The sequence below is a fragment of the Colletotrichum aenigma genome, assembly GCF_013390185.1.
Source record: "Colletotrichum aenigma strain Cg56 chromosome Unknown KSG_Cg56_contig03, whole genome shotgun sequence".
NCBI lineage: Eukaryota > Fungi > Ascomycota > Sordariomycetes > Glomerellales > Glomerellaceae > Colletotrichum > Colletotrichum aenigma.
In genome coordinates, this window is record NW_023500909.1 from 6,373,613 (window position 1) to 6,399,055 (window position 25,443).

General features: G+C 44.6%; 6 protein-coding genes across 6 annotated transcripts; 3 read left to right on the top strand and 3 right to left on the bottom strand.

The window, feature by feature from the left end:
- Positions 1-1,236: 1,236 nt before the first annotated feature.
- Positions 1,237-3,569, top strand: CGCA056_v005704 (uncharacterized protein; the record flags this gene model as incomplete). Its single annotated transcript, XM_037320955.1, has 2 exons — positions 1,237-1,347; positions 1,398-3,569. The coding sequence occupies 2 exons, from the start codon at positions 1,237-1,239 to the stop codon at positions 3,567-3,569; spliced, it is 2,283 nt and encodes a 760-aa protein (XP_037182056.1).
- A 375-nt stretch (positions 3,570-3,944) lies between these two features.
- CGCA056_v005705 (uncharacterized protein) lies at positions 3,945-5,145 on the bottom strand (the record flags this gene model as incomplete). The annotated part of the gene is made up of 2 exons (XM_037320956.1): positions 3,945-4,783; positions 4,836-5,145. 2 exons carry the CDS (start codon positions 5,143-5,145, stop codon positions 3,945-3,947), a joined length of 1,149 nt encoding a protein of 382 aa, XP_037182055.1.
- A 3,451-nt stretch (positions 5,146-8,596) lies between these two features.
- On the top strand, positions 8,597-10,024 carry CGCA056_v005706 (uncharacterized protein; the record flags this gene model as incomplete). Its single annotated transcript, XM_037320957.1, has 4 exons — positions 8,597-8,681; positions 8,757-8,779; positions 8,845-9,545; positions 9,673-10,024. The coding sequence occupies 4 exons, from the start codon at positions 8,597-8,599 to the stop codon at positions 10,022-10,024; spliced, it is 1,161 nt and encodes a 386-aa protein (XP_037182054.1).
- Positions 10,025-10,313: 289 nt separating this feature from the next.
- On the bottom strand, positions 10,314-11,132 carry TRI6-0 (Trichothecene biosynthesis transcription regulator TRI6; the record flags this gene model as incomplete). Its single annotated transcript, XM_037320958.1, has 2 exons — positions 10,314-10,421; positions 10,476-11,132. The coding sequence occupies 2 exons, from the start codon at positions 11,130-11,132 to the stop codon at positions 10,314-10,316; spliced, it is 765 nt and encodes a 254-aa protein (XP_037182053.1).
- Positions 11,133-15,491: 4,359 nt separating this feature from the next.
- Positions 15,492-16,577, top strand: mpaDE-2 (Cytochrome P450 monooxygenase mpaDE; the record flags this gene model as incomplete). Its single annotated transcript, XM_037320959.1, has 1 exon — positions 15,492-16,577. The coding sequence occupies one exon, from the start codon at positions 15,492-15,494 to the stop codon at positions 16,575-16,577; it is 1,086 nt and encodes a 361-aa protein (XP_037182048.1).
- Positions 16,578-16,835: 258 nt separating this feature from the next.
- On the bottom strand, positions 16,836-18,644 carry sthA (Soluble pyridine nucleotide transhydrogenase; the record flags this gene model as incomplete). The annotated part of the gene is made up of 1 exon (XM_037320960.1): positions 16,836-18,644. One exon carries the CDS (start codon positions 18,642-18,644, stop codon positions 16,836-16,838), a length of 1,809 nt encoding a protein of 602 aa, XP_037182047.1.
- Between the last annotated feature and the right edge of the window lie 6,799 nt (positions 18,645-25,443).

Below are 25,443 nucleotides of genomic sequence, written 5' to 3' on the forward strand. Positions count from 1 at the left end.
TTCTACTTCCCTTGTCATCCACGACTTTTCCAGGGTGGTTGCTGTTGTCTTGGCCTTCGTGTTTCTGCTGGTTGTCGTCTCTGATCAATGTGATTAGCTATCACCTTTGATTAAGCATAAAATTGGAATCGGTTGGCTGTACAGGTAAGCAAGAGGCTCAGCAAAGAACACCCAGACGACCTTCATGAATATGGCATCACGTGGGTTGGCGCATGGAACGTAATCCGGAGTCTCCACCTGACCGGTCGCGGGTACGGCGTGGAATGTGACTTCGGTCGGGTGGATCCCCGTCCGGCTATCTCACGCCTGCGCACCGCTAATCGAGGAGAAAGTCTGACTTGTCGCTGATGATGACGCAAAGCAAACCTGAAGTTATGAATAAAATTATGAGGAAGCGGCCATCAATGACTTTACAACGAAGAAACCAATCATTCGTCACAAATTTGGCTGCATTGAAGCAACAGGAACCGGTTTCTCGTACGGAGACAAGCGGGGACAGATTCAACCACTGCGGCCAGGCAAATCTTGAGTCACAACCAGCAAAAAGACGATGTTCAACTTGCGGAAAATCAAGACCAAATGAGGGGAAACCGGGGACGAGTGCATGGTTACGAGTCCAGAGCAGTGTTGGTGACGCAAATTGTCCAAAGCGACGCCGTCGAGAAATGCGCTGCTGCGTAAAACGTGCTGACGATGAGCCAATCAGAACGCCAAATTGAATGAGTCAACCGGCCAAACGTCCGCCTAAAACGTGCCACAACCACCTCAAACCGGATGAATTCTAGGTGCCTGGGGTCAGATCTGCATGCAAGGTACGATAAGAGCTTTATCGATAACGGTGAGGGCGGTGTTGGACGCCTTGGCGTGACAAGCTGAGCGTCCGTTGCTTGTTGCCATCATCGGTAGAGCCACTAGTGAAAGCGATGGCTTTTGGCTTGAGCGGAAATCAATTGGTCCTCTTCAGGCTTTCAGTAAGGCACTCATCGGTGGAATACACCGCGGCAACAGCCACCAAGCCAACAGCTTTCGCGCGGTTTGTTCAGGGGTGATGAAGGCAAGATGCAGCGAAGGATCGCTTGGACGTGGTCATGAGAAATCCTACACACCTCCATCAATGGTTGAAGTATAAAGCAGGGCTGTCACCGCTGAGTTGTTCGGTTTCTCAAATCAATCCTCTTGTTTTACCCTCAACCCGACCTTACACTGCCACTTCAGTCCATCATTAGCATCACAGCCATGGACATCGAGAAGAAGGAGTATCACGTCCGTGATCTCCCCACGCGGACTGTCACCCTCTTTCCGAGTAAAGCTCAAGTCGTCCGCGACCTCAAACAACTTGCCCTCAAGGTAAACCCTCTCAACACCTTACTATTGAACATGCCCTAATGCCAGCACAGCCCGGCACGAACGAAGTAACCATCATCGGCCTCACCCCAACCGTCGACGACTCCACCATCAAAGTGGAAGGCACCGGCTCCGCAATCATATCCGACATTGCGATCGAACTCCTACCCAATCGCGACATCTTTGAAGAGGCCTACCCAGAGACCGACTCAGACCTCAGCGACGACGACGAGGACGACGTCGATACAGACAAATATGAAATCCCCGACTCCTCGGCACTCCAAGCCGCGCGCGCCAAAGTGGTAAAACTGGAGGACGAAGAGAGCCATGCCAGAGAAATCCTCGACAGCGCCGCCAAACGCCTCGCGATCCTCGACGCGCACTGCAAAGTCCTCGACGAAAAGAAGAACGTCGACGTCGTCCAGCTCATGACCGCCTACCGCGCCGAGCGCGAGAAGGTCTTCCAGGACCGCATGGCCGGCACAGCCCGCCAGCGCGAGAATAGCGCGCAGCTGAAGGCGGCCCGCGAGGAACTCAGTCGGCTGCTAAAGCTGAAGCATAAGGAGGAGAAGCCACTGAAGCGGCAGCAAACTCTCGCCCTCAAGAAGCAGACTCGAGACAAGGTCAAGAAGTGGCGAAAGGCGGAAGACCGCAGGAAGGAGAAGGTGCGCATCCGCCAAGAGAGAGAGCGCTTCTGGCCGAAGGTGTGCTACGCCGTCCGCGTCACCCTCGAAGCGCACGCGTTCACGCCCATGTCCTCCCGCCGCACCTCGGTCTCCAGCGACACCGCCCAGCCCTTCAACCCGGCCGCCGGGACGGAGACAGAAGCCGACCTCACCTGCGACCTTTCCATCTCCTACATCACGGCCGCGGCGTCGTGGTCGCCCAGCTACGACCTCCAGCTCTCGACGACTAACAACACCGCCACGCTGTGCTACGACGCCAGCATCACCAACGAGACCTCCGAGACGTGGAGCGGCTGCAAGGTCGTGCTGTCCACCTCGCTGACGGCCTTTTCCGGGCTGGAGCAGGAGATCCCCGAGCTCAAGCAGTGGAACATCAAGCTCGCGCCGAAGATCGGCGGCGGCGGCGCGGGAGGGAGAAATATTCTCAACAGCCGTGAGGAGAGGGCGCAGCGCGAGGCGTGGCGGAAGACGCAGGAGACGAGCACGCAGAGTCAGGTCAAGCGCGACGAGCTCTTTGGTGTTGAGGCGGTTGCGTACGCTGCCTTTGAGTGTGTCCAGGAGGAGGAGAAGGAAGAGTCGGACGAAGATATGGGCTTCGGGCTGTTTGACGATCTTCCGCAAGCTCCGCAGGGTGCACAGTTCGACAACATTCAGATGGCAGTCGCAAACAATTATGCCCGAAAGGGTCGCCAATCCGTTAGCTCGATGGTCGGCTCTGCGATCAAGAACGCTGCCCGTCGTAAGGAATCTCACGATCCCATCCAGGAGTACAGCGCCTCGCCGCAGGACCTGATGGACGCCGCGCTGGACTTTGAGGAGTCTACCACCGAAGAGACGGGACTAACGACAACGTACGACCTCCCCGGTACCAAGACCCTGCCCCCTCGCCCAACAGCTTCGAAGCAGCGCGTCGCGAGACTAAACTTCTCCGGCGTGGTGTTCAACCACACCGTCGTGCCAAAGTACAAGCCCGTGGCGTTCCTCAAGGCCAAGCTGCGCAACATCAGCAGACTATCCCTCTTGGAAGGCGACGCGGGGCTGACGCTGGACGGCACGTTCATGGGCCGGACGACTCTGCCGCGGTGCAGCGCGGGCGACAGCTTCACGCTTGGTCTCGGCGTTGATCCGGCGATCGTGGTCAGCTACCCCGTCGCCAACGTCCGGCGGGCTACGACAGGGTTCTTCTCAAAGGAGAACAGCTCCGTGTACAGTCGCAGCATCACGGTCGCGAATACGCGCGCCGCGGCGGGCAAGCCTGTGTCCTTACTTGTGCTGGACCAAGTCCCTGTGTCGGAGGACGAGAGGCTGAAGGTGGATATCCTCGATCCGAAGGGCATGCTTGTTGAGGGCGCGGGTGTGGCGAGTGGGTTGCCTGGCCGCAGGGAGAAGGAGGACGTCAAATGGGGCAAGGCGACTTCGACGTTGAAGAAGAGCGGACAGGTTGAGTGGGAGGTAAGCTTGAATGCGGGCAAGGCCGTGAAGCTGGGCCTGGAGTATGTCGTCGCCATGCCGTCGGGAGATTCTGCCGTGGAGTGTTAGGGGTGCGAGGGCGGCCGGGAAGAGGAACTGGCTCGGCCGCTTCTACTCCGAGCGTGTAGCCTCATGTAAGGATGCCGGCGGGTGGATTGTGGGCCCCGATATGCCCGGGACTTTGGTAATGCAGGGAGCATCTCTTTTTAAGAATACTTGAACGTCGATCTTTTACGTTGTCCCATTTGGGAATTTGGCTGCTTGTGTTCGGACAATTTCTTGAATTCGAAGACACAGGGCGAATGTTCCGCATCATCCTTTAAACCTTCCGGAGAGGAACTCCATTCACAACTATTCGACGAAGAACCCTTTGATTATGTAGCAAAAGCAAAACAATTCCGACCCTGATATCATTGAACAACCCAAACTCCCTCGTTTTGAAACTCATGGCATCTCCGATCTCTCATTTATGGCCGGCATCTCGTGGACTACCCTCGGATCATCGGGCAGCTCTGCGTGATAATGGCCTTGCGGATAGTATGGTGAATTTGGCGTTCTAGGTGTGCCACTTGGGCTTGGAACCACGGTACTCATGCTCATGTCGGACACCGGTCGCTGAATACCCATGCCGTCAGAGACAGTCGAAGGGGTGTTTGGCTGCATTAGGTTGCGCTTCTCGTCGGGGGGCGCAAGCTCGGCAGCACCGCCCCCAGGAGCAACATAAGGAGCAGCTGGAGCGGCGGCGGCGGCAGCGTCCTGTTGTTGCTTGGCCCGGCGGCGGCGCCACATGAAGAAGAAGCCGGCCAGAACCGCGACGACCCCCAAAGTCGACCCAACTGCAATACCTGCGATGGCCCCTCCACTCAAAGCTGCGGCTGCTTCTGGCTCGGCTGTCGGAGTAGACGTACTCGTTGCCGTGGATCCCATATCGGGCGCCGTCTGTGTACGCGTAACAGAAGTTTGTCCGGCGCCGCTGCTCTGCGGGCTTGGGTACGTAGGCTTCGGCTTGCCCGACGTGTTGACGGTCATGGGCACGCCGCCTGTGGAGTTGAGCGTCTCTCTAGCATACATCGCGAGTACTCTCGAGCCGAGGTCGGTGCAGAAGCCGAGCGGCGGCAGGTTTTGAATGGTATCTGGCCAGACGGTCTGGGTGACTTGAGGCTTATTGCTCTCCACAGGGCAGAAGTCGCCGCAGGTGTCGGGGTGGTTGCAAGCCCAGAACTTCTCGAAGCCTTCGTTGTGGGTGTCGTTGCATCTCACGAGGCCGACCCATGGCGACTTTCCTGTGCGAACGGTCAGCATGACGAAAGCTCTCAAGACGTCAGGAGGGCTTACCCATATCAAGGCCACCCTTCGGAGGGCAGTTGTTGTGCTCGTATGTCGGGTCATTGCAGCCATACTGGTATGTCACGCCGGTGGTGTTATCCCAGCAGGCCTGGGAGATGCAGTTGTCTCCGGCGAAGCAGCACCAGCTGGAGGCATAGTCCTTACCCTGAGACCTCGAGCCGTCATCGTTCTCGGTGAGGCAAGGAACGAGCGAGGGATGTGCGGGAGAGTCCTTGGCGTAGTAGCACTGGTTCCAGTCTTTCACTGGACTCTGCGCTACGATGAGCAGCGCCGAGGAGAGCAGAACGAGGGGGAGCATCGTGAAGCTCGGTCGTGAGCGTGGTGTAGTGGGTATCGTGTGGAGCAGAAAGGACCGTGTCGAGAAACACGTGGAGGCGAGAAATTTGCGGACCCTGTCGCCTTCAGGAAACGAAATTAATTGACCATGCGTCGGGGTCAGCGTGGTGGTGTCTCCTGGGGAATAAACAAACTAGCGGCCGTTGACGATGAAGGAAGAACGAAAGTCGAGACGAGAGATGCTGGTGAATGGGTCGAGGTCAAGTCGAGGCGGTCGCGGCCGGTTCGAAGCAAAAAGGGAAGGAAAGAAGGAAGACACGGCACCTGCCCTTGAGAACAGACCCAGCGGCAGATCATTTCATTTTCCCTGCAACAATTTTCCAATAAAAGTCCCCCTGCCTCTGTCCCCTCTCACTTGCCTCTCATTCTCAGCCCGTCAGCCCATCTGTCAATCTTTGCTTTTTCTCCGTCATGTTCCACGACCAACAGCACCGCAGCACCAACAAGCTGAACTACAGCCAAGCGTGTAAGCACGAGCAAACATTTCACAGCCCCCAACGGCCAAGCCGTAGCCTGCTCCCGAAGTGACACATAGGCTAGCCAACCAACAAGCTGCGACGACAGGATCTGCGGAGAACTGCACACGAGCTGTGTTCCCCGTCCGTGCCGGGGGTTTCTGATAGGCCCGCTGTCGGGGTTCAACCCCGACGCTTACAACGCGGGTGCAGACATGAGAGACACAGAGAACGATGCCAGATTGGACGAAAACCAACTTGAGTTGAGCAGGGGTAGGGGGATTGAGCGGCCGCCCCAAGGGCTATGACTGCCTATCTGATCAACATAAAGTAAGCCGCCATCATGCACTCGTTGACCTCTCATCGCGAAATATTGGGTTGAATGGCTGGCCTCTCGGGACCTTTTATCTCGGAACCTGTTATCTCGTCAGGTCGTATACAAGCCACGTTTATTTAATGCTCGATTATTATTGCCGACAGTGGCAAGGAGCACAAATCAAAAGACGGTATCCTCGGCTTAGGTAGCTGAGAACTACCCGTGTCACTATACATCAGGTGACGTCTTTATATGGATATTCCAGGGCATTTTTCAAAGCCTGGGCACCTAGGTTGGTTGGACCGGCCGCATAACTCTGACCAGAATCTTGGGTCTGGCGGGTCAGCCCCATTAACGCGACCACATGGTCTTCCATCAGTGGATAATTCTTGTCCTGACTCAGGATCTGCAATTTTTATCACCACCAAAAAGATAGCAATCTTAACTCGGGCCCTTGGTGGAAGGGGCACTCCAGCAGGGCCGTTTCCGACCAACATGCTGAAAGGAGTCGCACTTCCCAGGAGCGGTAGCCAACGTCCATCGCGCCTCTCGCTACCTCGTGACAGTATCAAAGCAGCTGGAGCCTTTGAGTATGATCACTGAAGGATAGTGAGAGAACTGTTGAAGACGTGATCAACGCCGTGGACATGCCGGATTTGGAGAGTGGGAATATTGAGGCTTTGCCGTCGTGACCCGGTCGAGCCTGCAAAAAAGGTCGCGCCTGCCGTCTCGACTCTGCTTCCGACTTTGCCGCTACTTCGCGTCACCACCCGTCAACGCGTAACACCGTCTATTTAAGTTATGTCAAATGTTTCTTTTTGCCAACGAGCTCAACCCTCTCGGGCATCTTTAACTTGCTACGGCTTTAAAGGCAACAGGAATGGATGAAGAAACAGATGGCTTGCCTCGCCGTCCAGAGCGCCATGAACAGCGGAAATACAGTTGAAGTCTGAACAACTGTAAGACGTGCAACGGACATAGAGATGCTTCTGAACTCAGTCGGGCCCTCGATTCGAAAGAGAATTGAGGCTATTTGCGCGACGGTCACTAGGTAAAGCCGTCACTCCGCTCCTGGGCTTCGCTTGTCTGTCGTCATTGAATTGATGTGAATATCAGATGAGGACGGGGCCACGGGCATTGGTAATTCCTATGTTAGGGGAGTCGTCGCTACCTGGTTGATATAGACCACAGGAACCGTCCGCCAAGATGGCTCGGATGTAAAACCAAGTACGGTGGTCGAGGTGGATGTCTACCGCAACGAAAGGGCCGTGGGTTGAGCATACTCTCGACAGAGACCACGTTACTCCACTATTGGCATCGAAGTTTGACGGAGCTTCAACTTAGTCCGTCCGTAGAAATCTTGAATCGCCTGCGTCGATATTGTTTCAGCACCTGCAGGCAGAGAAGCAAGAGAGAATTCATCCCTCTGCTTTGGTCTTACGGACTGTTCTATTGGGGCTTTCGGTTGTGTCCCCCCTGCAAACTTCTTTTCGGGCCCGTCTTAGGAGTGCTCCTTCTCGGCGTCTCTTTGGCTGCAGATGTCTCTGGTTGTCTTTCGCCTGGATTCACTGCAGTCGTATACTTAATGGAGGTTAGCCAGGTAGTCTCTGCATAGGTTGGTGCTAACATCATTTTATTCTGGGATGTTTCTTTTCCGTGACATGCCCTACGGCTCTGAATATGCAACCTTCTATTGAGAAACTTCACTATGCCCGATTTTCAACCTATACAACCCGCTCTTATGACTTAGGTGGCGATGCCGTGGAGGTCATCAAGATCGAAGATGAAGAGCGCAGCCTTCTCAGGTTCCTTCAGCGTGGGATCAACAACGCAATCGACACAGAAAGTGGACATGTGCTAACCGAGACATCCCCACCGCAGTTACAACACGAGTGGAAGCATGACATATTGGGTCAAGACGTCATATAATTCATGTCCCACCTGGAAGACTTGTTTCGGTTAAGTGCTGCCAGCGCTGTTAGGAAAATGGTATTGCGGCTGCTTGGTAGCACACGTGAGGTCAGGCATAGATCTGGCCGTTCTACTGAAACCTACGTCGTGGTAGGTCTTCTAGAATACATCACTAGCCGTTCTATTGAGGCTCTCTGCGACAAAGAGCAAGGTGGGTAGGTCAGTAATAAGGAACTCGTAGCTTAAGTAATCTCGAACAAAACTCGGCAAAACACAGTTTTGGAATATCGAGGGAGGTTCTGTGAGACGAATTGGGAAAGAGCGCCTGAGGTCAGTTGGGTTGCGACTTCCCGTTGCTGCTTCTATCGATCGCTTCGCGTCGCTTCGGCTATTTAGCCACCACCTCCTACATCACCCTCAACTCTTACTTTCTCCCACCACCAAAACATCTTGTACCGTGAAAATCCTTTCACCTCCAAACTGCTCCCACACCCGGGTTTTTCTCACTCTCTGAGTTCTCCCACCTCCTCCATCAGTCTCACCTCCAACCCTCTTCCACTTCCTATCCTCTGCCACCACAAACTCCTCTCCTCCCAAACTTTTCTCACCTGCCACCTTCTTCGACTGTCAATTTTTTCCGCCTCTTAACTTCCAACTTTCCCTCGCAATCAAAATTCGATCGTCCCCAATTCCTTCCCACTTCATTTTGGGAAAGCCCCAGGCCCTCGAAAATGGAGGCCTTGCCGGTGGAGACGATCGTGGAGATCATGCGACAGTGCGACAGTATCGGCGACCTTCTCGCACTTGCTTCTACATGTGAACGCTTTCAATCGACTTTCGACAAGTTCTCTCCTAGCATTCTTTAGCATCTCAAGGCTCCTGGCATCCCAGACTTTGATGACGCTCTCGTAGTGGTAAGACACCACAACCATTTTCTCCAGTTGCAAAGAACCAATCTAACAAAGTTCTTTTCAAACAGGTCAGAGCAACCGCTATCGTCAAAGACTCCTACGCCAAGGGAGTGCTGCCACCCAGGCCCTTTCCCTTTGACCAGCTCGCGCACGGAAAGTCACCAGCAACGCTGGTTGAGTACCAGAAAGTCACCAACCTCATTGAGTTTCTCAAGTTGATCGAGGCTGAGTTCGCTCATCTCTGGCGGAAGTACCTGCCATACATCAAAGATGACCTTGATGACCTCCGGCGCTCTTGGAAGGGCGCGTTGAATGACAGCATGCTCAAAGCCCTACTCATGAATGCTGCCCTGGCTGGGGAGATGGCGGAGCCTTTTTGGAACGCCGGCCAAAAACTCAGCGATCCTTCCGACACTGGTGCCAAGATCCTGCAATCAATTCAGGACCCTGGAAGCCGTCATCTGGGAGGCAGTTGGCAGCGCGACGAGTCTGGCATGACTTGGGTCACACGTGACCACTACGCGGAAGTCAAGGATTGGCTCAACGACAAAGACATTCAGTATCTCGAGACATACACCGCCTACAGAAATGACAGATACACGGGTCTCAGCAAGGATCTCAGCAACACAACCTTCGGCAAGCTAGCAAAGCACTTCAGGCTCGAGAACAAGTCCGCCGACTGTTTTCTTCCTCGAGTGTTTCAGACGACCTTGAGGGACATTCAGGACTATGCCTTTTTCGAGCATCCCGAAGATCAAGAGAACCTTCCGTACTTCCAATCAAGATTCAACAGCGATTCTCCAATCAAGATTCAACAGCGATTCTCCGATCAAGCAGATGGTCGTTGCGATTCTCCACCTCGGTCCATTGCTGCCAGGAAAGCTCACTCGCCTCAGTCCCGAAGCCCATGCCGGAAGAAGAACCGTCGACTTTGTCCCATTCGGATGCTTCAACGTCCACACTTACGCATTCGACGCCGTTGAGGGAGACTATTGGGAGCCTGAGTTCTTCTGGGGACAGGTTGGTGGCATTAGTCTGCTGAAGGCTCACAAGCCCCACGGCGTTGACTCGGGAGGAAAGTTCGCGGACCTTACCGACATTCTGAGCTTCTATCGGGGAGATTTGGATTACATATTCGAGAAGAATGATGAAAAGTACAATTGCGGGTATGATCGTCGTTGTCAAGCCGAGGCCGACTGGGACACCCGATGGAACAGGATCAGGTGCGACGGAGACATGGATTGGTAGGGTGTGGAACAAGGTCACCGGAAAATAGCTTAAACACAGGATGGCATACAAGATTATCGATAGCTTCAATACACGTTGGTCTGCAGGACGTACATGTCACGTTGTGTCACGGATGGTCCACGTGATGTTCAATCTTCAATTCTATTTCGTATGAGACGATCGAGGTAGCGACTGACAATTCCATGTTTTCCAAACCCATCCAACCAACACCTTGCAAGTAATAACACTGGCGCTACAGATAATTACCCATCAAATCTTTCTCTACCGTCTATCGTTTTACATCGGTGGCTCAACCTTCATTGTCGGTGAGTTCCGTGATTCGCATCGTCTGGGCCTCCGGCAAGGCCTGGGGAATAAGTTGTTTCGCAAGCGGAGGTGGATCTTTTTGAAGTGCTCCCTCTGCAAAATCGTTAGTGAACCGTCCTTCAATTTTCTCAGCAGAATTGCTTACCATATTGTCTTTGCGACTGAATATTCGACCGCAATCAGGGTGCGGGCACTTGATCGTAGGCTGGTGCGAGCCCATGTGGCGTTGGTAGTCTTTCCTCGTTGAAAAGCCAACGCCGGCTTTCGCGCAGGGCTTCTCCGTGCAGAAGAAGCACTTATCGTGGCCTCGGTAGTGCTTCCTCAAGTCGCACGCGCGGATGAATACCCTCGTGGACCGGCAACCTTGGAACTTGCATCGCCAGCTTCCATTCGCGTCGAGGTATCCCATGTGGCGTAGGTCTTCTGGTTCCCAAGTCTCCTCCTCGCGCTCTTCTGCTGGGCTGGATGAACCCTCACTCGTACTCCATACGTCCCAGCTGGGGGGTTGGCCGGCCATAATGTTGGCTGGCGTGGGAGACGTGATCACCCGTGTGTTGGAGTTGGAGGCCTGAACCAGATGGCTGGGCCCGTACTGTGGTATGGTGCCGGAGGTGGTATCCAGGTACGGCAAGGGCTGGTAGAGGCATACAGGATCTGGATGCAACGTGGATTGAAACCATTCTCCGTTGAACGGAGGTGCTGGCCCGAGGCTGAAGGGGTAGGGCGCCGGTCGCGCCTCGACTTGTGGGAAGTATTCGCCTCCATTGACGGAGTTTCGCTCAGTCTCAAATGGTGGTTCCATCTTGTTTGACAGAATTCTTCGAGCATGCGAATCAACGGCAAAAACAAGCTTGAAAGAAGGAAAGAGATCAGCAGAGGTTGTCCTGTTTGTGGAACGGGGGAATAGCAAGATGTGGCAGAATGCTCCGAGTTAAAGACGAAACCAACCCGTAGAAAACCATAGATTTCCAACCCGTCGATATATATCTGGGCATCATAAACTCTATTCTCGTAACCTGGGCCAATAGCGAAGCGGCGGTATAGCAGTTTGGGGTGCCGTTTCACCAGTACGTACTCACTGTTGTTGGCCGAAATTCCACAGCTTCGAGAACTTGGCTTCACTCCGCCTGGGCCCTTTCATCGCCGAATGAACGGGCCATGTGGCGGCTGGTAATCGGCAGCCGCTGTGGTCGGCATTCGATTCAGCTGAGAGTCGCCTTACGAGCTGGTCGCGATCTTCCGCCGGGGCTCCCGGTCCGGAAACCCCACCATGAAGATTGCGCTGGGATCCCCGGCGACCTGGTTTGACGTGATGCGCGTGCAACACTGCAGTTGGAATATGCCAGTGTCAGGGGCTGGGCAGAGTGCTGGCATCATAATCCCTGCTTCATTGCCCGCCTTCAACGATGTTGGGACTTATTCGGCGAGAGCGTGAATGGTGCGTGGAACTGCTCGGTAACCAAAGCCGTCCACTGCGATAGGTTTGCGCGAATTCTGATCATCTTGTGGTCGAGTTGAAAATCCCGCTGTCGCATTCAATCTATCAGGCATCCGTTTTCGAACAGTATGCTTATTTTATCAAGTGTAAGTGCTGTCCGTGCCCGCCGACGGCGATCATGCCGCGACTCGACAATCAACTGTTCTAAGTCCCGCACCTGATATCCTTATTAAAGAATTAATTGCAATATAAACTCAAAGATATTCGACCGAATTTTCAGCCGGCCTCACCCGCGGCAGTTTGGGTGTCCCTCTTTGCGTCTACTGCGTCTAGGTCGGCATTGAGAATTCTACACGCTCGAATACATGAGACTAAACTGACATAGACGTGTAAAAGCGTTGACTCCTGCATGTTTTGATAATGTACTTACAACTTGAGATACAAATCATTCTTGAGAGTCCTGGCAATACACCTTCATTTCTGTGATCGGTTATACATGAGCCTTGAGGGGTTTAAGCATTCACGGATCCTTGCGGATGTATGATTGAATATTCGAGGTCGTAGATCAAAGGTGGGGCTACTACTACTGTTTATGATGGCAAAAATCCCCGACAAAGGCAAACGAGTTTTTCAGTTGCCTATGATTCAATCCAAGAGGGTCAACCTATCCCGGCTTATTCCTAGCGAGAGTTGGGAGCGTCACATTGTTTTCATCCATTCCCTGATGGAAATCCCTCTTTCTGATTCATCCTACCCGTTAGAACCTTGTCAGGTCTCCAAATGCAGCTTGCTGACTTGAATTTCTCCTATCTTTTCAGATTGAAGACGAAACAGTACGTGAACGACCTAGCTGATGGAACCTCAAAAAAGACTCAATTTCAGAGTTCGCCCACAACCCCACAGTTTGGGAACGGGGTCTGCGATCAGTGTGGCACGGCGCTGCCGTGGTTGGTAAGAGGTCTCGGCAGTTGTGGTCCTCGTCCGATATCCGGCAACGACGGCCTCACGAATCCGGGTCCCGGGGGGCCTATGGGTCCGGGCGTCCCCTCAGAAAGTAATAACGGCCTTCTCCGTCAATACTACGCGACCGGTTGGCAATGCGACTGGCTCCTGGAGTCCTGAAAGCTGTCAAACCCCTCCCATTGATTGACCGGGGTCCCTGTCGAAATCGGTTAGCCAAAGTTTCGAGTCGTCTAGCGCGTGGCGAGATTCGCCAAACTCGTGATCTTAGTATATAAACCTGGGCAGTTATTTCCCATCGATTTCCGTTCAGAGAAAAATGCCGCGCACTCGGTCCTGAATTAGGTATCACTCGTGTCAGTCAAAAAGCTCTGGTCACTGTGCGTGAGCCTGGCCCGGCTGACGGACGTTTTGGAAACTCCCGGCAACTATGGTCGACGCGTACGTACTTGAACGAAACACATCAAAGAAATATGAGCGCACCAGCGTGAACTAGAACAGAAAACAACATTGTCAAATGGTCTTTTGTGTCTATGTTTCCGGTATGAAATGTCGGTGATGGAATTGAGTTCAATCATCCCGACACCCGTTGAAAACGAGAGGTACGGTTCGTACGAGGCTTTCACGAAAGACACTACGGCATGGCAACTTCAAAGAAAGGGGTCGCAAACTTTTGAGACCATGCTCCTTGGTCAAGCACGCTAGGTGGGAAGGTTTGAACCAATTCAGACAACTCATGCGATACAAGGCACGGCAGTTCTCAAGTGATCCAGCCCGCCTTCAGCTGGGTTTACTTCTGCATATTATGCTTCTATTATCCGCCTTGGCAGCCATGATTCCAATTCACCGGCATCTCTATCATCGTACATCCAACATACGTGACGTGTGATTTCGTCGTATGTTGAGTTTATAGACGTCTCTCACAAGCTCAGATTGGGTACCCTGAACAATCCGATTCCAAGGAATGGAGTGCGCACATCATACAAATGAAGAACATACACGTTCAAGCTCATGATGTTAGAACTTGGATAAGAGAGAGTTACATGAGGCAGGATAGCATTCCCGAGTCTGATAAACATAACCAAGGTGAAAGATGAAAGCCGAAGCCTCTCTCTGTGATCGCCCGGACGTGGCCAAGTGCACAATGTAGTTAATGATCTTTGACAAATATAGAATGAAAAAAGGGTGCATAGAAAGCAAGAAGTCCCAGAAGAATTGCACGGGAGCAATACGTAATCTTGTTCTACCTCCACAGAGCACTGTCCATAGACACCAAAATACCATACACCATCCTGAATAGGTGACAGCTGTCAGGATAGCATCCGAGATCATGATACACTCATCGAAGTTTCAAGACAAGCATTAACCTAGTACGGTAATAGAAACGAAAACTATGATGTGTGGTGAGGTATCTGGGTGAGAATATGAGGCCTTGTTGGTGAACCTCAAACAAGACCAGATTCATGGGACGCCGCATTCAACGAAGGTCGGACTTCTCCTGTAATGATTCTCACAGGCTCGTTCAAGTGAGGAGAGAAAAACAAAGTATGCAGCTACTTAAGGTATCAAACAAGGGGGAAACCTATTCGAAAGAACATCGTCACCTTGACTCAATTTACTTATCGATCAGGCGCGATAAACAACTAAGGTGGCCTACGAGTGACCGGAATTACCAAGTACCAGCTGAATATGTCTTCTCATAGCAGACACATGCTCGCCATATCACCTGAAAAAGGCCACGCCTCCGTCAACAACCGTACAATCTCTGATATGTAAGCTAGCCAGAGTCTCTCCCTGCCAGACATCTGTCCAGGTTGGCAACATCTTCAGGATCCTGTGACCCGCTTAGATCAGCTGCCACGGTGCGTACCTGGAAGTGCTGACAACAAGCTCCAGAACGCTTAGACGTATTACTGCTTTAACCATTCTGCTTGAATGAAGCAGCTTCGGTGAGCCCCTTTAATTTGTAAGGCTAATGCCAATAGTCGACCACATATCAGTGCGAATCATCCTGGCGCAATATTCAACAGCTACAACGGCTTGGCCATACCTCCTGCAGCGGCTTGTGCAAGACCTCAGACGGCCCATTTGCTGATAGAATACGCCGGTGCAAATGAATACCTTGCACCTATCAGCTTTGTCTCTACTGTTCAGAGCAAGACAATTTAGCCTTGGGATGGCATAAGATCCGATCAACTTCATACCTCGGCTCTGCTGAATCATGACCTGAACTGCATATTTGTGACCGAAGACTGCCCGAGGCATTTAGTTCTAGTCATTTTTTAATGATGTATTATGAAATCCGAGCAGGAGGAACTAACAGCATAGATGTTGTTCCATATGTCCTTGCTAATCTCGAGGATTGGGCTCTTTGTAATCAATCCAGCATTCGCCACCGTCTCATTCGCAATCATTCATATTTCCCCATTGTGGATTAGTAGCCATTTTCATCACAAGTGGTCAGATGTAGCACATACATTTTCTGTTAGAATATTGTCATCTTGGCATGAGCGGTCGGTTCCGTAGGCCGATCTCCAATCAGGCCGGCGGGATACCGTATGCCGAGTACCGAGTGCCGGATACCCACTGCTGGAACAGGACAAGGAGCGATGTGGACCAAGATTATCTTGCAGAAGGAACGCCGCAGAGGATGTATTACTGGGCTGTAAGGAGAACAGTAGATTACTGTCCATGCTTTTCCTTCGTCTGTTGCAGCCTCGATACTTGCGACATTAGGTATTCTTGTCGTGGGAATCAGCCAAAATGCCTCTATCAAACTTTCACGTACCACCGTCCACCTCGACCGTCAATGTCCGAGTCATTGACTCGACATCCCAAGTTGGCTGTAGCATCGAAGGCATGGTGTCGCATACCATCAAAGGTCACACCTGGCTTCAATGTCCCGCCTATGTCTTTCTGGTGGAACACCCGTCTTCGGGTCGCAAACTTCTGTTCGATCTCGGAGTACGAAAGGACTTCGAAAACCTAGCCCCGCCCATTCAGAAATGGTTCAAAGAGAGCGGCACGACCTGCAGCGTCGACAAAGACGTTAGAGATATCCTCGAAGAAGGTGGGGTTCAACTGGACGACATCGAAGGCATTATCTGGAGCCATTGGCACTGGGACCACATCGGAGACCCAAGCAGATTTCCGAAAAGCACTGCCTTGATAGTAGGACCGGGCTTCAAGAAGGTCCTAACACCGGGCTACCCTACCAACCCGGGCGCACCTCTCTTGGACTCCGACTTTGCCGGGCGCGAACTTCGTGAACTAAGCTTCGCCGAATCCGCCATCAGAGTCGGCTCATTCCCCGCCATTGACTATTTTGGCGACGGAAGCTTCTACATCCTAGACGCGCCAGGCCACACCGTTGGTCATGTCAATGCTCTTGCGCGGGTGACGACCAATCCAGACAGCTTCATCCTCATGGGCGCGGACACATGCCACCACAGTGCCGAGATGAGGCCGTCCAAATATCACCCGCTGCCCGACGAGATATCGCCACATCCGTTTCTTCGGGGGAGTCAAATGCCTTGTCCTGGCGCACTTTTCAAACCTATTCTTCAGGACGAAGATACGACTAAGCCGTTCTACGGCGTTCATCGACCTGGTATGCTCTTCGGCGACCCAGATGCCGCCGAAGAGACTGTCGACCGGATCATTGAAGCTGATGGAAGCGGCAACACTCTTGTTGTAATCGCGCATGACAACCACTTGAAGGACGTTATTAAGACATTTCCGGAGTATGCGAATGACTTCTTGCGACAAGATTGGGCCCAGCAAAGTAGATGGTTATTCTTGAGTGATTTCAAGGATGCGGTTGATGTGGATCAAAACGAAGAGTCGTAAACTCGACGCGGACATAGAGGTTTTGCAGTTCTTCTTCACACAAATTGACATATGTTAGAATAGAAAGAGACTCAGACAGAGATAGATTCGAATAGAAAGATTTTCAAATAACCATTGGACACCTCAACGATCGATTAGATGCGATGCTACAGACTGCCATGGCTAGTCGCACTTTCAATCAATACCAACGTGCAGGGTGAATGAAAGAAGCTACCCGAATGGATCTGAAATGATTGATCGCTGAGATCAAAATCCTTGTTAGAGTCTGTTGTCAGACTTTCTGTCCCAGAAACCTTGGCCTAGATTGCCGGTGGTCGCTTTTAACTCTTGCAGGTGATTGTCGTGGATTCCTCGAGGTGTGGTCTGATATTTCTTGCACAGGTGTGCTGCAGCCGCGGTAGCCAGCGCATGCTGACCTCCATTTGCCATGAACTTGGCGTTGGAACCTCCAATGTGGGTAGTGCTGATGTGTTTCCCTGCCATCATCAAGTTCGAAATATTGGTCGAGAAAAGACATCTGAACGGAATGTCATACGGCTTTTTGTCCCGCTCATCCCACTCCCAAGCTCTCAACCGGAAATTGTATTTTTCATCGCCAGGGTAATGCAAGCAAAATGCGCCAGCATTCTGAACCACCGCATCTGGGAAAATCTTGTGATCGCGAATATCAGTCTCCGCCAGAATATAATCGCCCTTGTACCGCTTAAATTCTCCTTGGGCTGCAACAAAAGCCACCCAATCAAAGTCAAGGTTTGCGTAATTCTCTGGTTCCATCGTTTTCACATTATGAAAGGTTCCATAAATGGCGCAGAGAAGGTGATCTCGGATGTGTTCACCGTTGGTGTACGGATCAAGCCATTGACCATACTCCCAGAAGTGCGTAAGAGGTCCCTTCATCCGCATATCGGCGGTCGGATCCGGTACGAAATTCGGAGGAATGACGAGAGGGCCTGGTCCGTTCTCAAGACCGGGTTCGCGTAGTTGACCACGGAGATCTGAGTAGTCTTTCGCAACCTCGATGGCCCAGGGCACAGCAGGGAACGGCACAGCCGCGTCAGCCATCTTGGTTCGGAAAAAGAGTGTGTGGCCATGATGCATGTCGTCGGCCTCGGCAGGCGCGAGACTTTCGCCGTACATTGACTTGGATTCTTGACCAAAGAGTGTCTCCGCACCAGTAAGTATGCCAAGAACAGCCTTTCCGGAGCAGTCAATGAAGGTCGGAGCCGACAGGCTGATTTCCCTTCCAGTTCGAGCGTGACGAGCGTCCAATGATGTTATTGCGGAGCCAACGAGATGCGCATCGTAGACGGTGTACTCCATGAATATTGTCGCGTTGGGCTCCGCGTCGAGAAGCTGCTTTGCCAGTAAATCCCTGTCGGTATGGCGCTGCGAAAGTTCCTGAATCAAAGGGCTAGTCATTCCACGTGGGGAGAGACCAATCTCAACACTGGCATTGCCGCCAAGTTTAGGGCGATCTTGCACAAGAGCAACGCGATTTCCCAGTCGTGCGGCTGCTAACGCCGCTGTGCAGCCAGGTATCCCTCCACCGACTACCACAACGTCATATGAGCCGGCATCGACAGGATTCTCGGGTAGTCCACGTAATCTTCTCCGCCAGGCACGCGCCTCCTCGTTATTCTGACTTGGCGGGGGGGGTGTATCCTCAAGGCTGAAAAAGATAGCGTCGCAACGGCCGCAGAATCCAGTCAGGTCGTGGAGCATAACACTTGTATCGCCATGTGGGAGATCCATAATACCTGCGTACTGCCAGGACCAGTCCTCATTGTTCGTGCCGAAAACGGTATCCAGGGTGCTTTCGTTGATGGTCAGGGTAAACTGGCCTGGATGATGGTCAGGAACCCAATCCTTGGCTCGAACCCAGACATGATAGTGCCCCTTTTCTGTAGATAGGACGGTTGTTGCATCTGCGACTGGCTTGCCATTACCGTGGGCAAGGAGGTATGGCGAGCCCATCTCTGAGTCGAATTGCGAGTCCAGAATCCAGCCACCATAGTTTTGGAACTCTTCCGCTTCCAGAAGTATGCCTGACTGTGGGAGCGACGTCATGATAAAAAATTGCTTATGATAGTGTGTGTAATGTATTGCCGCGAATAGGAGGACAGTAGCATAACCATTTCTTGTCTTCCTCCTGCTGTGGATGTATTTTATATGGCAACGCAACCATCACCGGCCCCGTTTTATGCACAAACAACCCGAGGATCGTTGAGCAAGATTATTAAACATCATTGTAGTCCGAGGTTGTCATTTCATTGTTCATTTGTGGACACCTCTTCTGGAGTTGACATTCTCGGCCCATGGACCAATCGGCTGTTCGATGCACGGCAAGCTTCGTAACTCGCAGTCGCTATAGAATGTGGAGCTTGTGCGGCTTCCCGGTACTTGGCAAGTTGGTCTGAGTTAGATGTTTTATGGTTGAGCGCAACCACAGTCTAGGAAGAGGGCTCGCCCTTACTTTAAAGCAGCCGTGCTTTTTGCCGCTAAAGTAAAGTAAAACACTACTTTTTAGCTACTATGCGCTTTAATTTCGCTTATAAGTAAAATGTCTATAAAAAAACCTAATTTATATTAATTATGTTTGAAAATTAGGTTATTAAAAGTATTACAAAAAAGGCTTACTTTAATTACTTAACGCTTAATTTTTAGTATAGGCTACGCCTATTCATTACGTCTAGGTATTACTATAAACCTTAAGAAATTCTACCCCTAGCGACTACGTTGGCTTAATAGACGCCCTATACCTATTTTTCTTCTATATAAGGAGTATTCTAAAAACTTCTTTTCTTTAGCTTAAATTACTATAATTAAAGTACTCTTAAATTAAATAAACTAAAAGCTAGCTTTTTATATATTTATTTAAGCCTTATTAAAGGCTGATTCTATTAATTATATAATATAATTAATAATAAGTAGAAAATAGAGCTAATTAAACTAAGAATAGCTAGCTTAAAAGTAGTACTAATAAGTAAAAAAGCTTTTAAAGCAATTTATATAATCATTGATAAGCTGAATAACTAACTTAATAATATAATAATTCTATAATAAGCTAATAATAAACTAATTATAAAGCTAATATAGATAATAGTAAGTAATAACGCTTTAGTATTATTAACGCTAAATTTTATAGATTACTACTAATATTACTACTCTTTAAGCTAGATATTACATAGAAAATAAGTAGTATTTAGTATTTAAAACATTTTTTAACCTTCTTAAGTTTAGAAGTTGTTATAATAAGTATACTATATAGGTATAATAAATATATAATAATATTAAAATAGATTAAACTTTCTATTTAAATAACTAAGAAGTATAATATTTAACTAACTTTTATTTAGAACTTAAAGTATAGTTAGTAGTTATACTTTTCTATAGCATAAGAAGTAATAATAGCTTATGTAAACTGAAAGCTTTTTTAGCATATTTAGACTATATTTATAGTAGCCTAAATGTTAAAGTAAAGCTTTTAAAAACCTATTAAAATTTGAAATAAAATGTAATAAAGCTTTTACGTCATTTTTACTCTATTTTAAACAAACTATTATAGAGGTAAATAGCATAATATACCAAGATGGTGTTTAAATTAACTACTTATAAAAAGTATTTAAAAAGTATTATTTTATAAGTTTTAACTATTCAGTTAACTACTTAGCTTTCTATAAGTATACTAAACATATTAGCTTTATATAAGATATTATATAACATATTATATAATATCTTATATAAAGCTTATAACTCTTAAAGTAAAATGATTACTTCTTAAAGTAAATATAAATAAAGATATTAAAATAATAAGTTTAATATATACTTTATGTAATAGAATAAAGAAAGACTTTAGTAAGGAAATATATTATTATTTTGAGTAAAACTAAGTTAGCTATTTATAAAAAGATTATTAAAAAGTTAAAAAGCTAAAAGATAGTTTTAAAGTAATAGAAATTACTAAAGAAACAATACATCTAAACTTAGAAGAAATCAAAATCAAAGAAGATATTTCTAATTTAAGAAATAAGTAACTTTAGTATCAAATTAAGTATTAAGGATAAAAAAAAGAATAAACTAAGTAAATATAGTTTTAATTAGAACAAAATATAAATAAGCTCTCTATAATATTAATAGTTAGAGTTAATAAAAGTATTCTTATTAATATTTTAATAAACTATAGTTATAATATCTATATAATAATAAACCATTAATATATTTATTACCTCTATTCATTATATATTAACTACTAAATATAGTAATTATAAGATTTTATTAATAATTTAGCTTAAGCTATAGTATAATATATAGTTATATTCTATTTTAAAATTAAAAACTATATATAGTAACTTTTTATTTATATAATAAAAAGATAAGATATTAATTTCTTTTTTTAAAACCTATAAATAGAGTAGAATAATATTATATATAACAGAGTAAAGAAGTAGATATTTTTAAGAAAATAGAAGTTATTATTATTTTATAAGAACAAAAAGAGCTTTAAAAAATAAAAGAAATCTAAGAAACTTATTAGCTAAATAATACTTCATTTATAGTAATCTACTAAAAGGTAGTTGGTTCTTTAAATTAATTATGAAAATAAAAACTATAAGTTTCAGATTTTTTAAAAAGGTATTTAAAATAAAAAAGCCAAAAACCTGTTTAGAGAAACTATTATAATATATTTATAATACGTTTATTAAACTCTTCAACCTTATTAAATTATACTTTTTATTTTAAAATTACTTCAATATAAATTATAAAATCTAATTTAATTATCATATTTCTAATTAAAAAGTACTTTTATTTTAAAGCTCTCTTTATAATATATTAAGAGAAAAGGTATTAATATTTTAAAACAATACTTATAGATCTACTTAACAAAGGTTTTATTTAAATTAATAAATTTCTTATTAATATATTAATAGTCTTTATTAAGAAACTAAATAGAGAATTATAGTTTTATTATTACTGTTAAGTATGAAATGCTATTATAAAATAAAATTATTACTTTCTATTTTTAATTGAAGAAATGTTTTAAAAAGTTAATTTAGTAAAATAATATATTAAACTAAACGTTATAACTACTTTTTATAAGATTTACATAATAGAAAAGTACTAAGAGAAAACTACTCTTTTTACATGATATAAGCTTTTTAGGTAGTTAAATAATTTATTTAAGTTAAAAAAGGCTTTAATAATATTCTAATAGTATATTAATAGTATACTCTAAAAAGTTGTTAATAACTTTATAATAATATATATTAATCATATATTATTCTATAATAATAGCTTCTAAATAAACTATAAATATAAGGTTTGTAAAGTTTTTTAATCTTTTAAAAAGGCTAGCTTTTATTTTAAGTTAATAAAATATAAGGTTTTAGTAAAAATAGTAAAATATATAAGATTTCTACTAAAAATGAGTAAAAGTTTTATTTATGATATAGAGAAAATATAGGTAACTATTAAATAAAAAACGCTTATTTTAGTAAACAGGTTATAAAATGTTTTAAAATTTACTAATTATTATTAAATATCTATATTAAAATACTTAGAAGTTATAAAGCTTTTTACTCTTTTTATCAAAACAGAAATGCTATTTATTTAGAATAATAAATAAAAAGATATATTCTAAATATTTTAATACTACTTTTAGACTATATTAATACTATATTACTTTAACTTATAAATTTTAATAACAATTAAAATAGATTACTTAAGGTTTATATTAAGAGAAGTATTAACTTAAAAAGATATATAAAGATAATACTATTTTATTACTTTTTACTTATAGAAGCTAACTTCTACTTAATATAACTACTTAATCTATAATAAAGAACTATTAGTCGTAATTACTTATTTAGATATATAAAACCCTAAATTAAAAAATTTCTTTAGATTTAAAGTCTTAACTAAATATAAAGGTTTTAAATATTTTATATAAAAGTAATACTTAATAGAACGTTAAAATTACTAAATGAAGTATCTATTAAAATATACTTTCTATTTAAAATATTAACGAAGCTACTTAATAACTATATCTAATATTTTCTTTATTATTAATAAGACGCTCTAAAAGGATAAGAGGATAAATAAGAGAAAACATAATAGTATAAATAATCTTAAACTGTATTTTAAGAAACACATAGAGGTTAATATTTATAAAAGCCCTTACTATAAAAGAAAATATCTTTTTATATGTTAGATCTTAAAAGCTATAATATAAAAAGATATTTTCTTTATTTTTGAATTTAGTTTATAAAACTTCTTTTTTATATTATTATAGTTAACAGTTTTATAGCTTTATATCTTTATAGCTTTATATCTTTATAGCTTTATATCTTTATATCTTTACATCTTTATATTTTATACTTTTATTAACAAGTTTTCTAACCTAATATTAATAACTCTTCTTATTGTTTAATTTAGCTAATTAAATTTCTGTCTTCTATTACTCATAGTAATAATAATCTTATATCTTGTGCTATTATTAATAGCCTTTTTAAGCTAATATTGATATTTTTCCTCTAAACTTTTAACAATAAATATAGCTGTTTATAAATTTCTAATATTTTCCTTTATTTAAATAATAATAATAAATAGCTGAAGCATTTTTCAGAAAATAACTATAATAATAACTTCTTATTTTAAGTTTAATAATAACTTCTAGTTTATTATTATAGTTATTTAATAGAAACTTAATAACTTAATTAAGTTTATTTATATTAACTTTACTTTTTATTATAATATTAAATTAATAACTTTAGAGATCTTTAAGAATAAATTGAATAATAACAATTAATAATAATATCAACTATATTATTATAAATAAGATCTTTATAATAATACTTCTTATATTAAGCCATTAAGTAGTTTTCTATATTATTTAAAATATTAATTAAGCTTTCATCTTAGTATAAAATAAATTATATAATAATAGCTATATTATAAACCTATTGATTACAATAGCTAGAAATATAAATGTTAATAGAAAGTTTGAAAAGAATATATTCTAAAATTAAAGCTATAATAGATTTTTTAAGAATAAATATAAACAGGTTTTTAGAACTTTTTTATAAGATAATAATATTATTATAATCCTTAGTAGTTTCAATAGCAATTATAAAAACCTTAAATATAATATTATTTATGTTTAAATCCTCTGTAAGTTTTATAAATATAGCTATAAATATAAAACTTATTTAAAATATTATTAAATTAACTACTTGAATAAAGTTCTAAAAACATCTAGTAAAATATTTAACGTGGTTCATCAGTCAGCCAGCCAGACCAGTCAGCTGGACGTTTTTTTCTAAACACTCTTACGTCCAAATCACTTAAACCTTTGACGCATAAAATCTCAATAACCATAATGCCAATCTACACCTAAGAAGATAAAGTCATTCTTGCGATTAAAGCGATCCAATCGACACGCGCTGCAGGTAATAACTTAAGCATTTCGCATGCTGCAAAGACCTATGGTATCCTAAAGAGCACCTTAGCTGATAGAATGAACAACTGACTGCAATACGAATAAGCTCAACCTTAACGATATAAACTTAATCTGATTAAAGAGAAACCACTTCTCTAATACGTTATTAAACAGGATTCTAGAGGATTTCCTTTCTGCCTTAGTAGTGTGGAAGATATAGCTAATCTCCTGCTGAGAGCGCGTAATAGCAAGCCTATTAGCAAGCAATAGGCTAGGCGGTTTGTGGACTCACAGCCTGCTCTAAAAACCAAGTTTAATCGTCTATATAATTATTAAAGGGCTTTTTAAGAAGATCCTGAGGTTATATTAAAGTGGTTTGCACTATTATGCAATATGATAGCTAAGTATAGCATCTAAGAGGGGGACCTATATAATCTTAATAAAACTAGCTTTGTGATAGGTATGATCATTATGTTAATGGTGGTAATATATACTGATTAATATAGCAAAGCAAAGTTTGTCCAGACTAGCAACTGTGAATAGGCTATAGTTATTAAAGTATATTAATTTAGGCAGGTGGTATATCCCTCTGTTTGTAATTATTAAGGGTGTATATCACCTTATTAATTAGACCACAGAATCAGGTTTTCCAGGCAACTAAGTGATCAAACCTATAGCTAATAGATAGATAGATAATCAGATAGGCTTTAACTAGATTAAACACTTTAATAAACACACTAAGAACTAAACAGAGGGCGCCTACTAGATGCTTATTATCAACAGCCATAAGAGCTATTTATCAGCCAAATTCAATAATTACTATAAGCAGAATAATATTATAACTATCAGTATGCCTATATATTTATTATATCTAATGTAGCTATTAGATATTACCCTTTATTCACCTTTAAAACATGCATATAGTGATAAAATTAACTAATTTATCAGAGCCTCTATAAATTATATCACTAAGTCTGAGTTCTTTATTACCTTCTAACAGGCCCATAATAAGGTTTTTAATAAGGAAAACATTAGGTCTGCTTTCTAAGGCGCTGGAAATTCACCATAGGACCTAGACCATATTATCAAAAAGCTTAATATATATTTATAAACGCTTACACCTCCTATAGCTAACCTTTTAACACTACCACCTTAGCAGTTATAAACACCCTCTAACCTATAACAAACTATCTTATAGTCTAACTTTATTAAAAGTTATATCTCTACTTATTAAAGAAGCTTACTAACACTAATTATTACTATAGTTAAGTAATTATTAAAAGGTGTATAAGTAATAGCACACTTAATCACTATTTTGACTAATCAGCTTTATACCTTTAAGGATATGAATATAGCACTTACTAAGTGCTAGAGGGCTAAAAGAACGTAGGTCCAGCTTGGAGGGGCACTTAGTATAGAGGAATCTCAGGT